Source organism: Mesitornis unicolor, unplaced genomic scaffold (genome assembly GCF_000695765.1).
Source record: "Mesitornis unicolor isolate BGI_N332 unplaced genomic scaffold, ASM69576v1 scaffold46830, whole genome shotgun sequence".
Classification (NCBI taxonomy): domain Eukaryota; kingdom Metazoa; phylum Chordata; class Aves; order Mesitornithiformes; family Mesitornithidae; genus Mesitornis; species Mesitornis unicolor.
In genome coordinates, this window is record NW_010157140.1 from 36,200 (window position 1) to 58,761 (window position 22,562).

At 40.5% G+C, this 22,562-nt stretch overlaps 1 protein-coding gene across 1 annotated transcript in view; it reads right to left on the bottom strand.

The window, feature by feature from the left end:
* Positions 1-22,562, bottom strand: part of LOC104536271 (retinoic acid receptor beta) — a gene marked incomplete at its 3' end in the record, with an annotated part of 69,254 nt that overhangs the window by 32,531 nt on the left and 14,161 nt on the right. The window contains exon 2 of the mRNA XM_010178837.1: positions 12,147-12,295. Coding sequence (XP_010177139.1) covers positions 12,147-12,295 — 149 coding nt within the window. The remainder of the gene's footprint in view (positions 1-12,146; positions 12,296-22,562) is intronic.

Sequence of the window (22,562 nt, forward strand, 5' to 3'; positions counted from 1 at the left end):
ACAAGTTCATTATCTCCCCACAATTTTTTTTTCTCTTAGTTTTGACAATTGATCTCTAAACAAATACGTTGTATCAAATCTCTTGAAATCTGGCAAGAAGCATCTTGTACTTACTGCTTTTTGTTACACTCTTATTCCCCCACATTCAGCAACAAAGAAACTCTGCTAATACAGAACTACCCACTAAAACCTTGTAAAACGTAGAGTTTAGTGAAACTTGGATGCCTGGAGACTAGAAAACAGAGTTCAAGTAAACACCCAGAAATATGCAAGCTTGGCTCTCTAATACTGGCAGCAGTCAAGGAAAATTACCTTTCCACTCTGCAGCTGAAACTCATTACCACAGGCGACAGCAGAGGGATGAGTTGGAGCTGGACCAGCTTGGCAAACCCAACATTTTTGAGTGAGATGGTCGCCATACCCCTCTGCCCGGTTCCTGTACATAGTCAAAGTACACATGGTCAAAACGGTCTCAACAAGACGGATAAACAGGCTGAGAAAGGTGGATGAAATGCAGTCTGTGCCAGTGCAAGGGATTAGCAACTACGCAAACAGAGCCAGAGGAATCAACTGACTAGTTCCTCCAAGCAGTAAGGACTCAAGGTAACATTAACTGAGGACATGTATCTTCTTGTAAACACTGACAAAAATCACAGTAAGACACTGAAAAAGCACCACAGTTTGCAGGACCTTGCCCAGTATTGGGCACCAGTGTTCGTTCAGACAAGCCAAGTAGGGAAGCAAGGGAGAGTCTGGGACTGGGCAACTTTGACAACCAGAAAACATGACCTTTGAGAGAGGAGTAAATGAACTGGGGCTGATTAATCTAAGACAGGAAAATCTTAGCAAGATACTTCCCTGTTTTCTCCCTCTCCTGCCAGACTTTAATCAGTGGCAAGATTCAAGCACAGAGCGTCACAAGACGATCATTCTTTCAGTTTGAGAAAATCACATGGACTTGGGCTAAGATAAAAGGTCTTCTTGGTTAACGCAGCCATTTGGCCCTTGGGTGCTGTGCTTGCATCTCTCCTGTTCACCTAACACTCCCTTTCTTCTTTCCTTTCAAAAAAATATATAGTTTTCACTTTTGCTTCTGTACATGTAGCAGTCACTGTGTATCGCTATGGATAAACGTGGACTGGTTAAGACCATTTGAAGCGGCATCAAAAAAGGGGGGGGGGGGGGGGGAGGTAAAAGAGGGGGGGGGGGGGAAGTTAAAAAACTGGTAGTGCTCATTCATTTCAAAAATGATGGGCTGCAGAGCTTTCTCTGAAATGCTTTGCTTAACTCTCCCTAAACGTCAAGCACTGCCACTCTTTCAGACTAGCAGAAAGAACATTAGGATCACAGTGCACCCTGAAGTGAGGGCCTATTAATTACCACGTATTTATCATAGGTGCAGAGGGCTCCAGAGCAAGCCAAGCACCCCAGAGACAAGGAAGACCTCTCCCCTGTCGGGACGATTCATCTGGAGAGCAGCCAGCCGGGACACTGGCGGGAGGAGTGAACAGTAGCCCCTCGGAGAGGCTGCTCCCTGGCTATAAATCTCTGCTTTCCCTGGTAAGTGCCCGGGAGGAGGGAGGGGGAACTGGCCACAGCTGACAGTAATGGCTCCCATTAAATTGTCACTTTTAAAGAAACTCTGAAGCAGGAAGAAACTTGCTCTGTAAGCATTTGCCCAGTCTTCCTGCCGCCAGGAGACGGCAGACCCTGCTCACGTGCTGTGGCTGGGGGGCTGCTGGCTCTCCCCTATGCGCTGGAAGGGTCCCCAGCAGTCGCTGAGGTTTGCTATAGTTGGAGTCAAATCACTGACTGCATTTACAGCCAACCAAATCTACATTTTTTGGCACTGCTTGCAACTGCCATCTCACCTTGTAATTTATGTATCCGTTATTCTAGACAGGGGATCCAGAAACAATATACCTTTTCCCCTTTAAATGTAGGTATTATGATACGGCTTTTATTGCATAGTAACTTTTCCCACTAAAATATATTAAATGAGAAATTTTAAGCATGGCCATGAGAAATCATAAGGGACTTTATACAAAAAAAAAGTCTTTCTACTTCTCAGCTGTCTCCTGAATTGAGCTGTGGAAATTGTAGGGGGTCCTGCATGTTATCAAAGGAGAGAACAATTTATGAGTAGGGACCCTGAATATTTGGCAGACCAGCTTCAGTAGTATACCAATTAAACAGTTACTATACCAATATACCAAAACTGCCAATTACAGGATTGGATGCCTGGCTTCCTTAACACTACAAGAAGTTTTTATAAGTGGACTACTGAGCTGACACTTAAAGGTGTCTCCTATATATGAGAAGTTCCTCTGAAATAATCAGAATAATATAAAATATAATATAAAATAAGAAGAAGGACACAACATGGATGTTCTTTACAAAGAACTCAAGAAGCAATGTATCCAGACTTAAAAACTACAGCAAAATCCAGATACAAAGAGGGAAAGACAGGCTATAATCTTAACTTTGGCAGTTCCTCTTTTTTGGAATGGCTACTCAAAAATGGAAGAGTTCTTTTAGCAAGGCATATATTTTGTTTTACACAGTGAGAAGAAAAAGAAGAAAGTATACAATAAACAAACTGAAAAACAAATCTGTCAAGCTGACTGTATTGGAAACACCAAATCTTGGGAAATTACATCCAATTCTCTTTCCTGCTATAGCACAAGACTGAAATTCGCAATTCTGCAAAGCTGAACAGCTCTGGGATCCATGCCGCAAATTCAGTTGCACTCCATTTCCAGAAGAAGCTAAAGAAAATACCCCTTTAGGAAGTGTCCTCAAAGGAACACTTCATTTGGGCTTAGAAAGAACCACTGTTTCCATTAGCAGGTCAGTCAGTAAGCACGGAGAGCAATGGAAGGTCACTTTCCAAGGCCAATCAAAGTTTTTTTGCAAATTGGGAAGCCAACCACTTATGAACTGAATGATGGGTTACAACAACCGGAAAATACAGGAAAGTGTATCTTTCAAAATACATTCAAAATTAGCAGCAAACAAAGAGCATCTGGAAATCTACTTAACATGTAAGTGGGCAGAAACAGATAATGGACAATTCTCTTTTCTTCTTATGAAACCACTTAATTTTGGGTTTACTTCTCTGAGATGTGCCAATTGGAAAATCTTTAGGTATTTGTTAAGAAAAATATCAACTACAATTCAAAAAAGATGCCTAAAGAAAGCTGAGTTATCTTTGCAAACAATACTTTTAAAGATCATATTATAAAATGTTGTACTAAACACGGTGGAAAGCTGCATTTTTTCTTACACTGTAGCAACTTTCTGGGTGTGCACAGGACAGCCTATACTTCACATCTATAATTAAACTCCACATGCAGTCCTTAAACTAATGGAGAGCTATGAAACAGATTGACAAGATGAGAACAAAATAAAAGGTTCTTATCCCTCTCTAGTGAAGAAAATTGAAAAAAATAAAATCTATTGGAACCTACTTACAGGAGAATAAAAACACAGTCCACATCCATCGCATGCAAACCAGGGGACTTCTCAGCAGGCAAGCTGACCAGCCTGAATCACAGTCCACCTTCTTTTGGCAGCTCTGGTTGGTACGTCGTGACGTGATTTGCATAGACAGCACTTTCACATGTACATATAATTTACTTAATTCTATTGAAGCTGTTGCAAACCATGTGCATGTTACTGATCTGGTGTGAGCCTCGGCTCTCTCAGACGTCTGCTAATGAGTCACAACAGCTATGGGCAAGTGAAAGTTGGGTAGAAATGTGACAAACACATCTAGAAGGACTCTTCAGTACCTACCCTAGTGTGAGAAACCATGACTTAACTCCAATAACAACAGGTATGTGTACAAGTAAATTTGTAGTTTCTTCCTTTCATGGTGTGTATTCTCGGGTATAGAAAGGAACGGACACTGCTGAAGACTAAGACTCAATCTTAGTTTAATAATAATAATAATAGTGGAAAAAAATGTAGCTGTTATGGACTGGTTATTGGCCAAAGACCCTGAAAATACATGGAAGGTCAGCAGGCATGAGGGCTACATCTATATTAGGAAATGCTCTTGGGAACAATCATGGGCACTGTAGCCAACTGATGTACGATGGGAAAGTCCACATCTACATTAGTTAACTCCTTTGGCCTTTGAAAAGGGATGGCTGCATCCAAACCAGCCACAGGAGATGGCTGCATGCAGGAGGAGCACAGTTGGTGCAACCAGAAACCTTCCAGACACACAGCACAGCAAAGCAGCGCCCCAGAACATAGTTGGTCACCAACGCACCACAGTTTTAGAGCCTGATGCTGCCGTTCTTTTTTTTTGAGGAAGACTTCACTGACGGTGTTAGGAATTTTGCAGGAAAAGGGAGTGAAACATTTAAACCAAACAATTATATGTCACTATTTGACAGTTTATGCAAAGTAAGAAGGTAGTTTCCAGTTCCTTTTTCCACAAGACATTAGCCCTTGTATCACAAATAAGTGGAGCAGCATGGTTAGCATGGTTAGAAAGTAATTTGGCATAATCTCTGCACTTTTATAGCACTGGCATCGCTGCCAGAAACAAATGAAAATAATTAGTAAAAACAATGATTCTTGCAGCTTAAGATAAACCTCTGGTCTGTGACTGAGGGCAATGGGCAGGGTGACAGGAGGATCAGCTGTGGATGGATGCGCTATAACCCCCTACGGACACTGCTGCTCTTTCTCCATCTCTTTCCAGAAATCCAGTGCAAGAGAGCAGCAAAGGTATAATCCACAACTTGGGCTCAAAGCACTGGAAATCAAATATGGCGTTCAAATGCACACCACGATTTTAATTTTTATTATCTGTCATGGTTGGAAACTGATTTTTACCTCCTCATTTCATGTCATTCACACAACTCAGAAAAGAGATTTAAAAATCTATTCTAACACAAAAAAATTGTTCCTGATCCCATCTATTTCATAATTTTTACTTGCTCTCAGTGGACTTCTAATAAATATATGCTTCCCCATTCTTAAATAATTTGAAATAAATTCAGTATTCAGCAAGTTTTTTCTTCCAAATAAAGAGAAAAATTAATTAACAACTTATTGAAACACAGATATCAGCTTTTCAAAGTACAACTTGTTCTCCTTTTTTTGCTTATTTTAAAAACTAAAATCTCAAAGACAGCATTAAAACAATCAGCTCTTCTCTGATAGGATGAAATATATAAAAACTCCAGGGTTTTGTTAGCGCATTTAAATCAGTTGCAACCCATTTTTGTCTTTCCGCATATGGCACTGCTTTCTGCAAACAAATGACTCTGAACATTGTTACACTGCAAAGTGCTTACAATTTAAGATCAGATTATAATAAGAGTATACAGAAATGCATCTCAAAATACATTTTTCACCTTACAAGAAATGATTGTTGATTTAGCTGAAACTAGGAGCAATTTTCCATGATTTGAGGAATTTTTCAAGGAGGTCCATGAACGACAGCTTTCATCTCTACTGCTGGCACTGTCACTTACTAATACAGCTTAAATGGAGATGAATACAGCTTGATCATTCAAGCGGATCTATATTTTTCTTTGAACCAATAGAAGCTTTTACAATTGCATTACTGCGAACAGTATTACTTCTTTCCTAGATACAAATCATACTGTGCATGTGTTTTCACCTTTACATGTCTTTCAGTGTTAGGTGATTAAAACATGCCAGGAAAACAAAGCCAAACAAATATATGGAGTATTAGTTTGCTGGTTTTATCAAGTTTGCTTTTATTTTTCAGTGTTAGGTAATTGAGAAAATTCTACATCTGGCTCCTTAATTCCCAGTAAGGGGGCATAAATATAGGCTTAAATATAATTACATTATAACTAGAAGCTAACACGTGCAAGAGAAGTCCCATAGCTGGCCAAGAAAATGCGAATCTGTCCTCACATGATGTAAGAGGCATTACTAAAAGAAAAAGGCATCTGTCCTGAAGGATGCTGTTCCATAAATGGAACTCTGCTATGACAATCCCTAAAATATTTTAGGCCACTCATCAACATTTCCTGCAGATGAATGCATAATATCCTCGCCATCAAACTTCAAATAAATAAAATCAAAACCAGTTCTGCTCTCTCAGTAGCATTTTGTAAATCTGCTGCTGACCGATGCTGATCATGGATTTACGTCCCGCAATGGTGGAACCCCAACCCTCTCAGTGTCCAGTGGGACATAATCGTGGGGGACATCATGAAGAAAAATAACCCTGCTGTGCTTTGGGTACCTAACCCAATGGCTTGTGGGGATGGGGTGCACTGGAGGGTGACCCAAGAGTAGATCTGGCTCAGATGCTGTGAATCAGCCATCAGAGGAGCTGCTCTCTCTCCATTGACTGCAGAGAGAGCCCAGTCTTCAAAGTCAGGCAACTGATTTTGGCCCTCAAGTTGAGTGGTAGGACTGCCACTGCATCTGTAAGCAAATAGGATAAAGCTGGAACAAAGCAGCTTTTCTCCTAAGTAAAACATCCACGTGGATCAACAAAAGTGATTCATTTTCTCACTTGTTCTATTTTCTCTCTTATGTGTATCTTATTTTTTTTGTGGGAGTCAGTCCTACAGAATTATAGACCTGAATTTCAAAGTTTATATCAATGCCCATTTTCCATACTGCCTAAAGTCTTTGCAATTAAAAAAATATATCTGAGTCAGGAAGGTGTCAAACTAAAAGACATTCTTATAGCTGAAGACCTCTGAAAATATATTACATGTGGCGAACCTTTTAATTTAATGATCCCACATTATATGTGATTTTATATGAAAACTCTGATGGAAGGAAATCTATTCCACTTTTATGATAAAATTGGACCTGGGATCACTGGGTATTGAAACAGACTTATCTACATTTTTGTCTGTTACTGTCAACAACAGGCAGGGAGGCACCTTGATCATTCAGACAAAACTGCTGGACCGTAAACCTACCCTCTTGTATGTCTCCTCTCCTGAAACTGCTCTAGGCATCTCTGCTGCCCACCAAATTGAAGCCAGGAATCTGGGCAGGATTGCCAGCAGAGGAATGCCGCCTTTTAAATGTCCAGAACAAGGGACAAGGGTTTTCGGAGACAGCTGAAGCTGCCAGAACCCCAGCTTCTCCTCCTGGCCCACACAATGATGGCTTTGTGTGGGGAATCCAGCCCACTACGCTCTGTCTCCCTTCCTGCAACCCCGGCTATGACGACGAGTCAAGTCGGGACCAAAGCGCTGAGCTTTCGGTGACAGCCAGCCCTGTAACCGCTTGTACCAGCTGGATAAATCCAAGTTGATCATTTTGGATGGAATTTGTTTGCGTGCTATCTAGCAACACCCAGCGACTGGGGAGGAGGGGGGTAGGGGGGAGAGATTTCAGAAGTCTTTAACTGAGGTAATGAAAAACACGAGTAGATTCCAAAACCCGCCTCTGAAATGCCACACAGTTTACAAAACAGAAAAGTTGTAAATAAGCTGGATATTGTCAATGTATTGTATTCTTCACATAAAAAGATGGAGCGGCTCTGGAATTTTTCTTACAAAATACAAGCACACTGTGAAGATCAGTTTGGTTTTGGGATCCTAAAACACACACAAAGCCACTGACAGGCTATGATGCACAAAAGCCTTTTGCTGCGTAACACCCAAAATTAAACACAAAGCCAAGATTTTTTTAAAGTCATTTTAAAACACAAAAAAAAATCCTGACTGCTGAATTTGGCTGACCAAATTGAGAGAAAGCCGACAATATCAACCTTCTGAAAGCTGCCAGATTTCAAATTTGAAAGGCAAGAAGTCAGCTAATCTAAATCTGTAATCACAAATAAAGTTTTCAGCATGAACACCCCAAAAATGGAAAACAAAGATAGCTTAAAATTATTTAGACAGCTCCTAAACTATCACTGTGTTTCATAAGTGCATAAAATGAAATAAGCCAGCCCCTAAAAACCTTAAAAGACTAATATATCAAAATAAGCCACAGAACAGTCTTTTTAGTGGGGTGCAGTAATGAAGACTCTAGAAATTAATAAGACAGAAGGATCATTTAAGAAAGGGGTGCTTAGAATACTGAGAAAGTGTTTGACTAAGGAGGTTGGGAGGTTTTTCCCAGGTATCTGAAAGAATAAGGTCCAAGGATGACAGTGAGGGGGGGAAAAAGGGAAGGAAAAACAGGAGAAGGGACCAATTTAATCATCATGCAAGACCACCACAGCAATGGTTTGGCAATGAAGGCGGCTGAAGGCAGATTCTGAAGGAAAAAAAGACATCAAATCGTGTGAATTACAATGCTGCAGATCAGAAATGATGTCATCATGGCATGAAGTCTGGAGAAACTGCATGCCATGAGATTACAGTTGGTGATGTCACAAAGAGAGAAGATGGAAAGCTCTACCTTCGTGAACTCTGTGTCCCAGGTAGCAGTGAGTTGAGCAAGAGGACTCACCAGGGAAAGACAGCAGGGGAGAGGCCAGAGATGGGGGTAAATTTGGAACGCGTCCATGGGTTGGTGACAACTTAGGGAAGATAAAATTTCCAGTGCAGTGTTTCCCAAACTGAGCATCAGAAAGTCATAATCACCATCCACAGCTCCCCAGGGCTCCTGGCTGGAAGGGTCCCCACTAAAAATACATCTTTTATGAGCAGAATATTGCCGTCACTTCCTCCATTGGTCTGCCATAAACCAGTTTAGTAGGTGATGCTTTTCAGACAGAAAACTAAAGAACTGAACCTCAGGGAACAGCATCAGGAAGCGGATAAAGAGCCATTCAAGGAGGCATTGGATAAACAGTAAGCAAAGTAGGAGGAGGATCTAAGGAGCCCTGAAAGGCAGGAAAAAGAAAGTCTGCTGAATCAAAGGCAGTCATCAGCCCAAATCCTTGAGGACAGAAAGCTGTCCCTTTGCATTAAATGGAGACAGCTAATGATCACTGTGATGGCAGCTTCACTGGAGCTCAAAGCAGAAAGGCAAAGGAGAAGGAAACAGAAAAGCACGAGAAAACCATGGGAGAGCCAGCACAGGAAAACAAAAGAAATGGAGTCCAAGTTAGATAAATCTGATACGAGCAGAGTTTTCCATTTGAGTTTCCCTTGAGAAACAAGACTGCCAGGAGTTTGAAGGGAAAGGTAAACGAGTCAGAAAAGAAAGAGGAAAAGCCTTGAGAAAAGGACCTCAGAGCAGAGGGAGGTGCAATGCAGGAGGGAAAAAAAAAATGTGAATTTAAGGTTTAGTATCACTGAACAGAGATTGCAAATCAGGTGAAGAAAGAAATGGTGGAAATAAAAACGAAGAGAAAATAGAAACAAAGCCAGAAGAAAAGAGGAAAAAAGATAATACTTGATTTGGCTGCTATTTTAGTCTAGCTTCCTATGGAATGAGCTTTGTGTAAACCAGCTGTAAACCAAGTGAGGTTGCCTCCTCATCCCAATAGCTTTTGAACACGCTGGTCAGCTTCAGTGAAACTGAAAATCTCAAAGAAAAAGCTATTTGAAACTGCACAGAGATGTGCACTGAGGTAAAGGAGAAATAAATTTGTGTTTCCTAACTAGACAAAAGGCTGTATCATGAATTCTTCCTTATTACTGCTCCCTGATTCACCAGAGAATCAGCACAAAACACCAGCTCTGTACGACGCAGAAGCTTTCAGTGAAACACAGGCTCTCTAATAAACCTGGGTCAACTAACTGAAAGGCAGGGATCCCACAGGAGACGAGACTTCCTCAGTGGCAGTGCTCCATGCTCATTTAAACTCGCAAAGCAGCTGACTAAATTTTTGTATGAAGAAGGCTGAAGAGAAAGAGAAGCACAAAGAACTGATATTGGGAACTGAGAGTGAAGGCAGACCTGAGTATGGGCAGGAGCCTGGATGGTTTGAAGTAAGGAGTACAAGGTGGCAGCTTTCTTATGGTACAGGACCAAGAAATGAATGTGTGAAAAGCATGCATAGAGCAAAGATGAAGGGAAAGAAAAATAAACTAAACAGCCCAAAAGGGTTCAAGAGAAAAGGGTAACATTCTTCAGAGAAAAAGTAGAAATTGGCAATGTAGAGGCTTCTGAGGCTGTCTCTGGTGGTGTGGTCACGGACTGCTGTCATCCAGCACATCACTGCTGTTGACCTGAAAGCTCCAACAACTTTCAACAGCAAATGTGGCAAATTACTGACCACCAAAGGGACCAGTAGTTGACTCAGTGGTCTCACTGTGTTCTTTGCCAGTTCCTGGCACTCACTGAGGACGCTGACTCAATCATTAGAACAGATTCATAAAACCCTAGTCAAACCTGTTGAAAAGCTAGCGTCAACTAACCCAAATATCACCACTCTCAAGCAGCCAAGTGACTGCTTTGGAATCTTGTTATTTCTCTTAGGCTGACAGGTTTTGTATGTAGCTAATCTTTCTTTTTTAAAATCTTTTAACAGCAGCTCTTGCTAAGTGCTGGATTACCCCATCTTGCAAATCAGCAAATAAGCCAACATTTTTTTTATTGTTGTTGAATAATGCCTAACACATTACAAGATGGATTTGTTCATGTATTTTGACAAGTGTGGTCTTGCTTTAATTATTTATGAAAACGCTTTGCAATATGCCAATGAAAGCTCTACAGTATACTTTTGCATATTTTTCAAAAATAATGAAGTCTTAGGCACATGTGACCTTTCTGCCACAGTCTGCAATTACATCTGCGCTTAGAGAGAGCATGTGGGGGAGCAAACGACACCACCATTTGTGTGTTAGTATCCGAGTATGATGAGATTTCCTATTTAATGAAATCAGCTACAGAATATCCTCACCATAGTTCTTCCTAACAGACACTTAAGTTTTGATAGTTTTTTGGCATCTAAAAGAAAAAAATACAGATGTGATATCCAAGGAAAACCTCAATACCAGAAAGAGATTCTAAAACTGAGGTGAGCTTAAATACTTACTCTCACTACTTCAGTATCCATATTACAAAATAGGGGAGGACCAGACTTCAATCCCATAGTTTTTTGCCTAATAACACAAACCCTAGATGACAAAATGTCACTACAAAAGGCCAGTAGCATGGAAGAAGCTGCAGATTCAAAGGCTAAAGTAAAGATGGAAAACTGTACAGTATCTGAAAAATACTGTAACATTTCACAAAAATAAATGAGCAAAATATCTTTTCTTAACTTATTTAAGTAACTATTTACAATGGCTAGAGCTCCTGTCACATTTTTGGCATGCATTAGTATCTTCACTATACTAAGCACTACATAATTATTTTAATTTGAAGTATAAAAATCATAGGCCTTTAACTGTTAAAATAAAGCATTGCACTAGGGTGTCATAACTAATAAAGTTAACTCTGAGAGCTTCTATCCTATGATATCTTTTCTTTAGCATTTTTCACACTACCTTCTTCCTTGCATGCATAACATTCCCTGTCTGTACATCTCTCATTGCTGCCATACACACATAGTTTAGCTGCCATTGCTTCTCTGGTGTGTATCTCATCTTTAGACCTCCTCTGCTTTAGAACAGTGTGTCGTATTACTGCATCCTATGGATAGTCATAGAATAGAATTACAGAATGGTTTTGGTTGGAAAAGACCTTTAATTTTAATTGTTAATTCATGCTCTGACAATCACAGCTGATGTAGTCAGCACTGTAGTCTGCTAGAATAAATTTTGCAAATACCAACCTGCTAATCCTCAAATTCCTAATTTGATTCGAGATTAGTTAGATAGTTAGAGACTATGCAAAAAATTTCCAGATGATCAGATTCTGTTCCCAAATTCTACTCCCTGGATACACAGAGGAAGCAGTGCACAGAAAAAAACAGGCTCAGAGCAGACACCAGCTGTGTGAGTTCTCAGGGTATACCTGACCTACAGATGGACAGTGAAGAGTCTTAATGTGTTTTCACTTTATTCTTTGATTATCTCTGCATCTATAATCAAATTCTCATATTAGTCAATACACATGGAAGTCCCTTAAAGACATATTTTGGCAGAAGTTATGAAGGGAAATAATTCCAGGCATGATGGTAATTTACTTGGCTTTGCTCACGAATCAGAATTAATTCACACAAGAAAGGTATAGGCATGTCTGCAGACAATCAACTCACACCAAATTTTATTGCTTTGCTCCTCTCTAAAATCGAATGTAGTCCTATAAGAGGAAAGGGAGATGATGGCACTCACCTTACATCCCTCACAAGCACTGACACCATAGTGATATCCGGATGACTTGTCTTGACAGACAAAACAGGGCTTGTAAACACGAGGGGGTGGAAGTGGTGAAGGAGGGCTCGGAACAAGTTCCTCAGAACTGGTGCTCTGAGTTTCAACTGCTACAAAAGAAAAAACACACACAAATGAATGATTCATGAATGAATTTTAAATTAGTAATTATTTACTGTATTATAACTAGCAAACTGGCCCATATTTTTCTTTCTATAATAAACATTAATTTGTTCTGCCTAGCAAAATTTAAAGTGAACTAAAGTAAGGCCAGTAGTGACAGGACTACATGCTATAGCCTCAAAAGCTTATTTTTAAGTACCTGATCATTTTTCATGATCCAGCTACTCAACACCACAAAAGCTTCAGCTCACATCAGATATATGACTTGAATCTCTTAGCAGGCTCCAACAACCTTGGGCTCATGTTCTGGTTTTAGCCTACTGAATTGTGTGGGATCCATGTGTGCATGCTGGATATCAACAAGAAATTTCTTTTTTTTTTTTAAATCTGTAAAACTAGGACAACCCAGCAACACTTCCTTACCTGCCTTTGGATCTGTAACATCAGGAAACCTCTCTGAGAAAAAGCTACTTATAACGTTATGACCCTACATCCCTTTATTGCCTTAATATTTCTAGAAGGTCATTTGTTTTGAACCTGCTGAAAAGCCAGTTATCCTTTTCAGGGGAAGGACATGAAAGCTCTGTGATGCGAGATAAGACATGTGAACTACATCTTTCCAAAACATCTGCATTAGTTTTCTGTGATATGCTGTCATCATTCCTCATATTTATTGTAGATGTGCAATACATTTTCATGTTTCACCTAGCCGTTCTGCTGCTTCTTAGATAAATCCCTCTAACTTTTCAACAGATACACAGAAATGACAAGACCCGTGAACTCAGATCTATCCAGAAATATTAGGCACTATCAGCAGAGCTAAATCTCAAGAGCACTAACGGCAGGCCCTAAAGAATATTACTCAATGGAAAATCTTACACAAGATTTACTGTACATGATATTTTTCAGATTACAAAGATGATACATTTGTATTAAACTCATGATTCATTACCAACTTGTGTTCTGCAGAATTCACAGAGGGGATCACAGGGCATGAAGCAGCTGCTGATTACTTGCGAGAGAAGGGCCCCTTTCTGCCATTTTCACTTGGGTTAAGCTACTATCAACTTCAAGGACAGACATTTCTTGAGGAGAATATAAATGTTAGAGGGAAGCATTAAAGGGTCTGATTCTAAGCAAAGAAATATCTTTCCAACGGGAACAATTTATTTCTAAATCTAACAATAACGAGGCTGTGAAAAAGCAGAAAAGTAAGACAACATGTGGCTCCATAAATTGTGATGTTAAGACAATGTCCAGAACCATACTTCTCTTTTTCAGCATTAAATACACCAAACCATGGTAAACCAAAAATCTACAGGTTCCTCCTGCACCAAGCAAACTTTAATGAAGTTTTTTTTTTCTTAAAGAAAACAGAGATGAGAATGATCATTTCTTTTCAACAGTAATTTTTGGTATTTAAGAGTGTGCTCTGTTATTGATCTCTGCACAGCCATCCTCCTTGAATCAATAATCTATTAGTACTTTTAAATGAAAGTCAGATTCATCAAATACCCTTGAGAGGCCTCAAACATTCTGCGCCTTATTTCATGCTCGTACATGAATTATGGTGGCTTCCAATCAGCCTATGGAATGGTAAAATTTTAGCTTTAAAACTCTAATACCAGCAGACAATGTGTTTCGTATTAGCTCATTCGACTCTCCCAGTCTCTCCAAAAAGGCAGTTTTTAGGCTCCCCATGGGAAAACAAGGTTGTGTCGTTCAATAAAACAACTACACTCCTGCAGTCCTTCTGTGATTTCAGTTTGGGGAAAGCAGTCTTTGTGGAATAATACCGAAACACTTCTGCCTTTTTGGTGATTTCACCCTGAACAAGCACTAGCATCCAACAGCAGCATTCAAACCACAAACCATACATAGAGCAGAGGTCTGTCAGGCACCAGCCAAGCACAAGGAGCTTGCGATACCCAGAAGAGATTAAGAAACCAGCTCAGTTCATAAATACACAACATAGTCAGGAGCTGAAGGTGCTGCTAGAGAAATTTTTAGCAGATAATTTGAAAAGGTATACAAGAATGAAAGAGCCTACGTAAACTACAAGACCCTCCCTAAAATACCCAGAGATATGTGTGCCACTAAAAGGGCTTAATCTATTAAGCTATCAGCTGAACAACCATCTAGAGAGTTTGATTTATTTTTTTTTTTGGTAAGAAAAACAAGTTTGGGAACATTCAATTTTGAAGAGAGGCAAGATGTACACTTTTCTGGAGAAGGCTTGAACTCAGGTTACACATGATCAACTCTTACTCTGGCATACTCTTCTTCCTTGGATTTAGCCTTTTTAATTCTTTATGTGAAAATGTTTTTACTGCCAGCCATGGAGGAGCAGAAAGCCAGTGTAGGCATCTGTAGCAATTCGTGCTCAGCAAGTATAAAGCGTTATTTCTCTATCATGTTGGTGGCTAGTGGATGCATAACAGCAGGATCCGCTGTCTTCTATACACGTTTGCACATGAAGGGTGGAAAAAAGAAAGGATAGGGGGCTAGACAGTTGACATTTCCAGAAGAGGTATTTTTAAAGCAGTCCTACAATTTTAGGAAGAATTTGAAGAAGGAAAAAAAAAAAAGCCATTTCTTTCCATGCCTTGCTGTCTTGTCCTGTGGGATGTGCCACTTCAGGGTCACTACTCACCTGAGAAAACAGAGCCCCAGTGCCGTCACCCAACACCTGAATGGTGCCTCAGCACACAGGGACTCTCAAACAATCGTGGCTTCACAATTCCTCAGATGTCTGAAATATTTCTAAAGGTTAGATAAAGCAGCAGATAGGATCTTTAAAAGCACAGTGTGTTTTGTGAGAGCTAATTTACTGCCAGCTAAACCATGTTGACAGATGGAGGAGGCATTTTACTTTGTGACCAAGTAGAAGCAGGCAGGCATTATGAAATGCCTGGCGTTTCGCTCGAAACTCAGATTATTAAGCTTGTATGTTAATGCACACTTCGGACAGTTGAGCCTTAAAAGAATAAGAAGTTGTAAAGCAAATGGCATTTCCTGGATAGCCCCAAGGGAATTTTGAATACTGAGCTCAGGGTCCCCGGTGGGAAGCAGCAATTTCAGCTAATTAGGGTGAATAGCAAAGTGTTGCATTTGGTCAAAACATTCTGTTAACCCTCATTTTTGTTGGCACCAACGAGAGTCTGGATTTTTTGCCTCTCTTTTTTTTTTTTTTGTGAATTCACTGCAGGAGTGCAAGGCACACAGCTCACATACATTAGGCAGAAAGTCAAAGGAAACGCCAAAGTTCAACTAAAGTACAAGTAATTAGAACCAGATTCTCTGCTGCTTGTATGTGTGCATTTGATTGTAGAAGTTATTTATAAGCCTCCAAACATTTGAAAAAATAACTATATACTGTAGATCATTTAATTTTTATGTCTCGTCTGGAAAAAAAAAAAGTCTGCTTTTAATCATCCTCCAGGAAAGAGTCAGGAACTGGGAAAGTGGGTCTCAATTGTTTCAATACAAATTTCTCTCTTTCATGTGCCACATAAAACTATACTATAAAATTAAATCCAAAATATCATTGACTCAACCCCCCCATCCTTTTTTTTTTTTTTAAATAGAAAACTTCTTTGAATTTGTCATGCTTAAATAGTTTGCATTGTTACGAGTTTTTTCAGGTTGGGTTGCTTTTTTTTTTTCCCAAACTGTTGTTTGGAAGACAGACAAGGGGAGAAGAAAAAAAAAAAAGGAGTGAGAGAGAAAGAAAACATTATCGTGGAGACTTGCCAGCCTTGACTTAGTAACCTGGCCATGACCCTCCAGCGAGTGTGTGTTTGACCCGGTCACACATGACTCTGGCTGCGTACTGTTGCTGGGTTATAAATCCCAGATATTTTTACCATATATACAACAGGTGGGGATCACAGACAACAGAAAGAGGAAAAACAAAGTCTTCCCTTGTGTGAGGACTCCCTGTTTTTCTCCCTCGCAAAGAAAAACAACACAACGCAAAGAAGTCTGTTTCACGTATAGGCACTCGCTGTGCTGGATCCCTGTTTTAGGCGGGGGCTGATGGCACGGAGGCGGAGCAGGCTGAGGGCAGGAGGACGGAGGAAAAGGCTCGGGGGAAGCCATGTGCAAACATTAATCAATGCAGAGCAAATTGCCAAACTGTAACATGGGAACTACAGTCAAAAATCTGTCCTCACAGGGCTGGGTATGCGATCAGGTTCAGAAGGGAATGCTTTTTATTACGAATGAATGCTACATACCTGGATTAAAACACAGGCTGCCGCTATAACTCCAGATTGGGACATTATTATCAGAGTTTTCAGAAGTACTTAAGAAAGTACATTTTCCACATTTGATGGTTTCTTTTTTATTACTTGCATCTTGCTAGCTGCACAAATCTGCCTTAAAGCCACGATGCTAAATATAAGTTATTCTATTTTAATTCTTCATTGCCATTTTTCTAGCTTTAGTTTTGATCAAGTCGTAGTTCATCCCTACAAGACTGTCTAGGTCTCAAAAAAAAAAAAAAAAGGTATTATTTGGGCTGAAAGTCAAAAACCCCTCTAAGTCTTCAGTTTTGCTTTTAGTCTGAAGAAGTGCGTTTTCACTTTCAACAGGGACATTAGATGATGAAACTTCATGACCTGGTTTCTGCTTGAGGGTGCCCGATTCACAATGATCCCTTGTCATTATTTTAAAAGCTAAAAGAGCATCCCACAGGTTTTTCACTACGTGCTGCTCAGGATTCCTACCGTATGATTAAAATAACAAAAAAAAACCTTAGCAAGAAATAGAGGTTACGGAGCTCAGCAGTCCAATCTGCAAGGCCTTACTAATGGACACATTGCACACAAGGTCACCTAAAAGGTGCCTCAGCCCAGGTCATTTTAAGAGCCATGCCCAGGGCACAGGCAGCCGCTGCCAAGAGCTATCTCAGACAAGGTGCAAGCCCTGATAGGCGCAGCTGAGTTGGCAGAAGTCTCCAAAGCTGAAGTGCTTTTGCTGTTAGGACTCTTGTCAGTGAAAGAGCGATAGGGACAGCTGGCTTCTGTCCCGTCACATCTGGGCGAAGAGGGGTCCCACTGAACTCTGCCCTCCGCCTTGGGAGTACAAGAAGCAGCTGAGTACACTCTCTGCTGCGATATCCTTACCCTAATGAAGTTCCAAGTACAAATTTGGCCATAGCTTCACTGCAGGCAGACATACCATCAGGACAGTATTTTGTTCCCCCACCCTTTTGCATCTCGTGTGTTTAGACAGTACGCTATTTTGGGCAGGGTCTCAAAATATGCTGTACAGTAACCGGCGCTGCAGGACCTCCAAGCGCTACTCCAATGCAAATAACACTAACGATCGGGATCCTGCCAACTCAAAAGGTGCCTGAAAGAATGAACCTTGAAAGAATGAAGCCTCCATAACCTTGAGGAGAGCCATTACTTGCAAAGCAGGTCCTCGAAGCACTTTTAACTATTTTAGCATTTCAGTGTTAAAACACAGACTAACTTCAAAGGACGAGCTTAAATAAAAAAGGTTTCTTCATATTCAGCAAATTCCTTTGCTGTGTGTATACCAAATTGCATTTGCCAACTGGAATGGCAGAAACGAAGCGTTTACACTCGTCTGCTGCATCTCCCCCAGTTTAGAACTGGGAGAGAGCAAGCTGCATCACATTCCTTCATGCCTGTCATCAAGAAAATTGCCAAGTTTCAATTGCAGATCTGTAACGTTAACCAGCAGAGTCAAGTAACATAAGTCAGCAGAGTCAGGGGATACTGATCTTGGCCATATGACAGAAGTATCACCCTTTGAAACCTTTATTCATATCAGGTGATTAGGGCCAGGAAATAAAGTTCAGAATTCTACTACCAGCATGGCAGAGATATCCCGATTTGCTTGCAGTAAATGAGAAGACCACAGCATCTATCTTTTGGCTATCCTTCTCTTCTAGACTAGTAATGCCATTTCTGTTCCTTAGCAGCTAACGCCTTCAGTTGCAGCACAGATTTTATTGTTTCCAGAAATATCCTCTATCAGTTGCCTAGTGAAGGGCGGGGATTGTTTTGTAACATATTTTTCCATTATGCCACAATCTGGCCTCTTAATGAATCCATTTGTTAAGCATGCAAATTCAGATACCTTTACAGTGTCATTTATTAAGGCATTCCAGGGGCCCCACCTGCCAGCGCATCTTCCCAAGTGACATTTCTGCACAGATCACAGACACCCTGAGTGGCTCTCCCCAGGCCCCACTGTCCCCAGCACACAGCACAGCCTGCAGCACTTCTGGTCCTGCCATATTTTTAGCAGCACGAAACGTCCTGCTGTCTTCTACCTAACTGGTCTATAAGCATGGTCCCTGCAACTCCAGAATGTGAATATCCTGTGAGCGTTTATACTTTTACCTTTGTAACATCTAAGTGAGACAAGGGAAGAGTTATTCTTACTTTACAGATGGGAAACAGAAGCACTGACAGTCTAAGAGTTTGATTTACTTGTGTCTTAAATCCCTAGAAAAATGCAAGCAGTACCCAACTGGGATTTTCAACAGCAACCAAGAACCTAAATGTAGTTCCAGCAGTGTCTTCAAGACATAGCCTTATGTGTCTTGCCCCAGATTACCCATGGGATATGTGACAGAGCAGGGAACCCAGTTAAGTCTGTGCTCAGTCCCTCTAATGTGGGTCTCTGAAGCACCCCCAAATCCGTGTGTGCACTCTGCTGTCCAGGGTCACCTGTCCCAGAGAATCCTGGGCTTTCGCTTCCCCCCATCCTCTTGTGCAGAGGGAAGGAGGAAAAACAAACAAACAAACAAACAAAACCCACCAACAAAATAAACTATTAACATCTTTAAGTAGAGACTGAAAAACAAACCTTGAACAAATGTAAGTACTGGCATGCTAACAATATCAGTCCCAGCACAAGCTACTAGGTACTATGAGGTGGAAAAAAACCCCTCTGGCCCAGCAAATCGAGGACAGCTGCTCATCTGCCCACTGCAAGGCAAGGCAGGGCTGGGTGCCTTCTGTCCCTGAGAGCCACCAGAGCTGCTGGCAGAGAACCCAGCAGAGATGACGAAAGGTCTGTCTTCATTTTCTGATCTCCATGGCCAGCTAAGAATCAACTTTCTGTAAGACTACCCCACCATATATACAATTACACAGGAACGGCCCAGCAGACAACAGAGCTGCCCTGAGAGAAGTCCCGAATCCTCTCCTGAAGGCAACTCAGCAGCACCCGTGCATGTGGGTGCTGTGTCCCCAACAAGCATAAGAAACAACAGACACTGCCACAAAAACCCGTCCAACACTGTCCAAGCCAACACCAGCCTCATACACTGCCAAGACATAAGCCTGAATCTTCCAGGCTATCCTTATATATTGAGCATAGATGATTTGGAAATCGCCAGTATGCCCCGACCATGCATTTCTGAATGAAAATACCTTGAAACCTTTTTTTCTGAAGCTGCTGCACTGTTTTGTTGTGTCCCACAGCTATTCCGGAGAGGAGCCGTCATTGCAACCACCGAATGGTGTTTCTCGCAGTAAAACCAGGACTCGTGGCAACTACATCCTCTACACACATAGCTACTACAGCTAGCAGTAAAGGACAGTGAGGAGGCTGCAGCTGCTCTGTAAGGCCACATACTTATTCTGTAGGTCTGCTCAGGAAGGTATTTTCAAACAAGAGTAAGGTTTACCCTGGTTTGCAATGCCTGGTTCTCAAGCACCAGCTCCACTAAATGCAGGGGAAGTATGTATAACTAACATGGGAGATATGTGCTCACAATACCTTTTCAAAGAAAATTATACTGTTTCGGGTTGGGGTTTTTTTGTTGTTGGGTTGGTTTTTTTTATGGTTATATCAGCAAATAGGTTCAACATTTGGGTTTACATATCCGTGTAACCAGAGACGCATTTACACCTGAGCAAACAGGGAAGGCAGAGAGCTTGTCAGGATTAATTATATCAGTGACAAGAACTGCGGCTGGTTATACCTGTGTTACTCTCAGGACAGCGAGACTTTATGATGCGCTAGTAACTGAGAACAGGAGCGCCTTGCGCTAAAATAAATGGCCAGGCAGATACCATGAGGGAGCCAGGGTGAAAGTCAGTGTACAGACAGGATGGCCAGAGGGGTTGGCAGCCACGGCGGAGTTTACAGGGCAGCAGCTCATCACTTTGTATTAGGAGCCTACCTTCAAAATGAAAATGAAAACATGTTAAATGAAAAAAATAAATTGTACGGAAAACTGAAGAAAAACATCCGAAAGATGCTAGCTCCGTAGTTTTTTCAGGTCGCTGATCTTTCTGCCTGGCCACTACCATCCAAAATTGCATCAGTCACAAGTGAAAATTCCACATTACTGCAAAACTGAAAAGTAGGATCTTCTTTAAAAATATATATATAGTTGTGCTATCATTTGTGTGAAGTTAGATTTTCCTTTGAAAATGAACTTTTCTTACAATTCAGGCCCTGTTTCCTCTACCAGTGAATTCCCAAGGTCAGATCCTCATCTCGAGTAAAGTGGCATAGGCAAAGCAGTGACACAAATTCAGAGAGGATAAGAAGTATGGCCTCTCTATTCTTTATTTATGAAAATGGAGCCTATTTCTGTGGCCTATTGATACAAGCACGGTGTCACAGATTCAGCATGTTTTCCCCACAGAATCAAAAATAAGAAAAAAGGCACACTGTGAGGGACAAAACACATAGAAATAAAAGGGGTCTTACTCTTTTTTCAGATCTGTTTTACAGTGTTGACACCCCACCAATTTTGAGACTTGTGAGGACAAATGGGAGAAAACTCAGATTTAGTATCTCCAATAATTAATAAAAATTGCAAAGGAAATTAAATAGTTACAACAATCTCTATACACATTCAGCTATTTTATGAAGTCATAAAGTCTCCATTTATAGTTATTAAATGTTTTATAGTGTTTTGAGGACTTTTATCTCCAGATCTTTTCAAGCATCGAAACAGAATAATTCAGAGTATTATACTAAAGGACTGACTGTATTCCTCAAAGCTCGCCTCCTATCTATGTTCGTATTTGTTTTCGGTATTAATATGTCTGCCAAATAAATATTTTATTTTCCATATATTCGACACGTTCTTATGACGCCATTCATCATGACTTTTTGCTGTGGCTTTAGTCCAGCCAGAAACTGAGTGTTTTAATATCTTTAATCACGTAATACCATTACACAGTTGTTCAGTACCACATGGACAAAAATAAAACTGTTGTGCTCTGTTTGGAAATGCAGTAAAACTGATTTGCTGTGCAATATTTTATATATAATTTTATTTCTCAAACTTCAGGACCATTAAGTCAGGACATTTTGATCTTTAGGTGTTTTTAAATCTTAAAATTAATAGAGTGATTCAACAAGAGCCAATTCAGCGGTCAAAACTACTTCACATAAGTATAGTAGCTGTTAAAATGCTTATCATCCCAATTAATTTGTATTACAGCCACACTGCTGGGTATCACTAATTGATTTATATACCCTCCTTTCTATACCCATTTACAAGTGCAATTATGAACTCCATCACATATGTTTAAATGGGTTACTTTAGAATATTATCTAGAAACTAGACAGCTGAGCTTAAAACCTTTAAGAACAGGTAAAGTCTTCATTAATGGGTATGCTATCAATCCACTACAAATGGCCTACAACCTTTAAGGCGGTACATGGTACTAATATTTCACTTTTCATGGGCAGTTTAGGGTTGACTCCAATGATGAGCTCCATTGCTATCTTTAATTGTTTTTAAAATTGCATATTATAGGCAGCAATAAACACTTACAAATTAGTATTATACCATCCACAGCTTTCTGCAAAGCATGGTTTCTATAAACAAGTTAAAACGCATACATCTGTAAATAATAAGTATAAGTATGCTGAATTTAATGAATAATCGCTCTAAAAGAAATTGAACAGTAGGGGTTCAGCAATTAGAGTAACTGCCCATTTTATTAAAAATGTATTGTTTCCAGCTTTCGCTTCAGAAGGCTCTTACTGCTCTGCTAATTCTAAATTCTGATTTCCTTAAAAAAGGAGGTCTAACTCCTCATTTTCTTTGACAGCCCCCCATCACACAGCCTTTTTTACAAGGCAATGGACAACTGTGAAGCTCATACCTCCTTGCTCTGGCTCTCACTCTCGGACCCTCACTGCAGATCCTCTCTTTTTGGCATTATGTCACCCAGAGGTACAATTTCTTTATGGAGGATGGTTTCATCCCACGACAGAGCTGGAATGAAACCTGCTGAA